Source organism: Euphorbia lathyris, chromosome 2, assembly GCF_963576675.1.
Source record: "Euphorbia lathyris chromosome 2, ddEupLath1.1, whole genome shotgun sequence".
Taxonomy (NCBI): domain Eukaryota; kingdom Viridiplantae; phylum Streptophyta; class Magnoliopsida; order Malpighiales; family Euphorbiaceae; genus Euphorbia; species Euphorbia lathyris.
The window spans coordinates 95,718,442-95,723,557 of NC_088911.1; the positions used below are offsets into that span (position 1 = coordinate 95,718,442).

The window sequence follows — 5,116 nt, forward strand, 5'->3', positions numbered from 1 at the left end:
CTAAACCATAAAAAAATTGAAAGAGTTATAGAAAGAATATAAGGGACATAAGAAAGAATACAAAGAAAATGAGATAAAGAAAATAAAATTGTTCTAGATGACAGAAATCATAAAAAATTGAAAGAGTTGCAAAAAGAATGAGTTGAGCTCCACCAAACAATTTGATTAGATGAAACACCATGTCGAGTCAACGTGCCATACACTATGTTTTCTTCACGGTAGATATGTGAAAATGCAATATCCATATTAGAACAATGATCGAGATAGGCTAACCAATCAAACCTTATAAACCATAAAACCTTTGAGGATTGATTTTTAACAAATTAAGCACATAAATTTAATCACATTTGATCTAGAGCTTTACCCACCCTTTCTCACACGCCAGTTGAATAGAAAAAATCACATCTTTAAGTTCATCAATTTTGGCATGGGAGGACGACAAATGGAAAGCAAAGGATACGAAAGATACCACATGCTCCTCCACCTCGTAGGGAACCAAACGACAACCATTTGTGTTAAATTTGTGATATCTAGTGACACTAATAATAACCGGGGCTCTAGGGGGCAGGAAGGAATAGAGACACACAAAAGGCGAAGATCATAATGGATGTTTAGGGTTTCATCCTAAAAAATAAACAGATTACTCTTTCACTAAACAAGCGAGATAACATTCACAATAACAGAGGAGAGAGAAAGTGACCCTATATGAGGACTTGCAATTTGGAGGGAAATCGTAAAAAGGTATACAAGTAATTAAATATTATATGGACTTTCAACACAGCAGTTGAAAAGCGGTGACGTGCAAGTTCAACCGGTGTAATCAGTTTTTTTTTTTTATGGTACATTTTATTGAGTGGTTACCAAAAAGTTGCATTCCAATATGGAAATAGAGACATTGCATTTGGCATGTAAGTTTACAATAACTTTTTGAAAGAAAAATAACACAATTTGCTTACCATAAACAACAAACGGTTAAATTATTTTGAGAAAATCCATATTTTTTTACTTAATACATCTATTGATCTTTTTAATTGACTCAAAACTTCAAATTATAAGTTTCAAATTACTATGTATTTTTTTTTAATTGTATTCAATACCTTATTTTAATAGAATAAAGTGTGATTTGAAAGTAAGTCAATGTTTTAAGCTAATGTATTAAGGGTTTTTATTTTATTTTTTTAACGTACATAGTCTTTGAAGAAAGAGGAGAGTTCGGTTAGATTTTTTTTTTTAGCTTCGGACATGTAAATGAAGCAGTATATATTTATCCAACGATTACAGCATGAATCATTGGATATGCATTTTACTCATCATCTTCGCGAAGGTCCTGAATTCCATGTGAATGGTTATAAATCCACTTCAATTCTTTAGCAAACCCTAAACCCTAATTGTGCTCTGCTTAAAGATATGCATTTTACCAGGTTCATCATCTTCGCATTTTTTTCTTTATTAAATTTCAAAGCTTTTTATGCTGTTTTTTCCCCTTTATTCGCTCTTTATGCTGGAAGATTAAAAAATTATTTTTCAATTTGTTAATGGGGCAAGACCAATAAAAAAAGTTCATTTATTTTTTTATTATCTTAAAAAAGTTCAATTGGTTTGCAAATGTCTGTGTTCGCAGGTTAAATGGATGTAATTTTGCCATTCCAGTGATCAGAAATGAACGGCATTGTGACCATATCTGTGTAGATGGGATAAGCAAGTTGCCTGATGAAATTCTAGTTCAAATTCTTTCACATCTGCGTACAAAGGAAGCTGTTGCAACCAGCATTCTCTCAAAAAGATGGGAATATCTTTGGACATCAACCTCAAACCTTGACTTTTCTGACCACTTTCTAACTTCTTATCAAAATGAAATAGATCTCAAGCAAAAGTCATTGATTTTCAAGCGTTATGTGGATACAGCCATCTTTTATCATGGCACTTCAATATTACAGAGATGCCAAATGACTTTCCACACTAAATATTTTTCTGATAACATCTATACATGGATTTGTGCTCTGATAACTTGCAATATCAAAGAACTGCGACTATTTGATTATTCCTTAACAGCTCAACAACTGCCATGGAGACTTTTTACTTGCAAATCCTTAGTGGTCTTGAAAATTTATGGATCTTTTGTCCTTGACTTGCCCACTTATGTTTGTTTTCCATCCCTTAGGGTCCTCAATCTTGTTTATGTTATGCTTGTGGATGATGCCTCAATGCACAAGCTCTTGTCTAGCTGTCCAGTCCTGGAAAAATTACTTATTGTTATAGGAAAAAATGATTTTGTTCGAGTTTTGAATATTTCTATTCCTTCATTAAGAAAACTGATTATTCATTCTGAAGTTCAGGATTCTAGGATTGAGATTAATACTCCATGCCTTGAGTACCTCCGACATAGAGTTGTGTTCGGTAATTCTTCCTCCGTGAACTTGTTATCCTCTTTAATCAGGGCAGAATTATTTGGTAATGTCAATATTAACCTTCTAAATGCCATCTCCCAAGTTCGGAGTTTAGTATTGGAGAAATGTTTTATGCAGGTATTTATGGTTGATATTACACATATTGATAAGTCTAATTAATTACATTCTCTGATCTGATTTTATGTATAATCCTGGAATTTTGTTTTATCAATTTATAGCAACTGAGCATCAATGATACCCTACCTACATTCAATAATCTTAAAAAAATGAAGCTTCATGGGAACTTTGATTGGAAATTGTTATTGAAGATCCTGAAGCTTACTCCAAATCTGCAAGTTCTTGTCTTTCCTAGTGTAAGTTACAATATATGGTTTATTTTATATCTAAATCTTATTAGCTGTTATGAATGCTTAATAAGGTTTTAGATGTATATCTTGTTAGGGACTTGTGGAGCTTAGAACAGATGGACTAGATTTCGATCGCTTCAACTGGCATTGGCATTGGCATTGGCCGGAGTTCGTTCCTGAATGTTTGAGTATGAATGTTAAGACAGTTGAAGTTCGCAATTTTGTTGGATTTGAAGAGGAGTTATATTTTATGAAGTATCTGTTGGAGTGTGGGAAAGTGATGGACAAATTGATAATCAGGAGATTTGATTTTAGTACAACACCAAGTATAAAGAAGACGGTGGAAGACGACAAGATTATGTTAGAGATGTTGAATTATGAAAGAGGTTCTACCACCTGTGAAGTTGTTTTCACTGCATAAAGTTTGAACTTGGAATCACCTTCTTTTTTTGTGTTTTTATTTTGAGTAATTTCCAGTTAAGTTGCAGTTTGATAATGCTGCTGCTATTCTATGATCTGGATATAGTTTTGTGGAACTGCAGGTATTGTAATTTTTATAACATTGTTCCAATTAATTATTGTAGGTATATTTAGAGGGTAACTGCATTTCAAATGTTGATATCATCAATTGACCAGTCCATATGTGGAATTAGGTAGCTACATCTTCCCTTCATTCGAGTGGAATTGTCTGTTTGCAAAAACCATGTCCCGTGTACGGAATATCAAAACAATTAAGTTATTATTACATGATTTATAAATCAAGTTTGTAAATCTTTGCAAATATCGATTGCCTATTGTGTTGCTATTGCAAATATATTTGATGTTTAAACAATAGAATAGTTTAACCATAAGCAAAGAAAAGCAATATTACACCAACTCTTATCTTCTGTGTAAACAATAGAATAGTTTAATCAAAGTGTTCTTAATTTAGAACAAAACACTATCAATTACTATTGCTAGTTAGGAGGCTCTGAGTTGCTCGTATTCAGCAATCAGAGTTGGATAGTTTTGAATATAGGTATATAGAGAACGGTATTCTGTAACTGCTCATTGACTATTGTAAAGGGTTTGTGCTCTACCAGAAAGAAGTTAGTAGTGGATTAAAGCTCGGAAGAAGAATTATGGGGACTGGACATAGGCAGGAGGCCGAACCAGGATAAAACTGCTGAGTAGTATCTTTTATCCATCATCTCCTATATTTACTTGCGTCTATCTTTGCTGTGTGACCATCTAACTTAAGCCTGCTGAGTTGCTAGATTAAGTGTTGTGTTCAGGAGTAGACTAAGTGATATCTCCTGAATCAACATCAGAAACAACTTTAGTTGTTGATCAACTAAAGTTGTCTCTGATCGCACATAGTATCTTTGTGCTATTGAACTTTGTGAGAAAATATATTTCATAAGTCACAACGAACCAGGATAAAATACTTAAAATTTTAAATAGTTTCTTTAACCCCCTTAGGAACTTATTCTCACAACACAAGGGACCAACACCTTTCTCGTATAACCACACATTCATCTCAACATACACATCTTCACCACCGACATCTTATGAATGTGACATTGTTTTACTACCCCCAACACTCCATACCATATGACAATGCAGATCTGATTATCGTGTGGTAGAATTTTCCCTTTAATCTATTGTCATGTCGGGGTCGCAAAAGAAACTCGTAGCACTTTTCCACTTCGACCAACTAGATTTAATCATATGAGCAACATCTCCATCCATTCGAATAATAGAATCCAAATAACGTAAGCAATCTGAGCCCTGGACAACTCTCTCATTCTGATTCTTGTAACAGGAAGAAAAAATAAAATCAGAGATTATTTATAGAGAGAAGAAGAAAGAAAGAAGAAAACAAATCACAAACTTAATAACCAATTTCTTACCCTGAAGTTTCTACAGATGAAAATACATTTTCCCTGAATTCGAATCACTCCAAGAAGTTGAAGGTGGTGCTTGGATTCCTCAATGACATCCATTCACCATAAAGTTCTGTAGATTTTTACGCTGATGAGAAAGAATCCATCTAAAGTGTTTAGGGGATTTCGATTTAAGAATTTAGATTTATTTGATTTTGAGTGTGTCATTTAAGGTTTGTGGATTTTAAATTGGAGAGAGAGAGAAACGAAAATAATGGAGGAGAGAGACGAGATGAGAGAGGATATGGGAAAGTTAGAGGAGAGAGAAAGTGACCCTATATGAGGATTTGCAATTTGGAGGGAATCGTAAAAGGGTATGCGAGTAATTGAATATTAAGCAGGCTTTTAACAAAGGAGTTGAAAAGCAATGACGTGCAAGTTCAACAGCCGTAATCAGGTATTTTTTTTTATCATTGTACACTTTATTGAATGGTCA

At 33.6% G+C, this 5,116-nt stretch overlaps 1 protein-coding gene across 1 annotated transcript; it reads left to right on the top strand.

The window, feature by feature from the left end:
* The first annotated feature begins 705 nt into the window (after positions 1-705).
* LOC136217268 (FBD-associated F-box protein At4g10400-like) lies at positions 706-3,387 on the top strand. Its single transcript, XM_066003864.1, has 4 exons — positions 706-741; positions 1,560-2,525; positions 2,627-2,761; positions 2,850-3,387. The coding sequence occupies exons 1-4, from the start codon at positions 706-708 to the stop codon at positions 3,174-3,176; spliced, it is 1,464 nt and encodes a 487-aa protein (XP_065859936.1). The 3' UTR covers positions 3,177-3,387.
* The last annotated feature ends 1,729 nt before the right edge of the window (positions 3,388-5,116 follow it).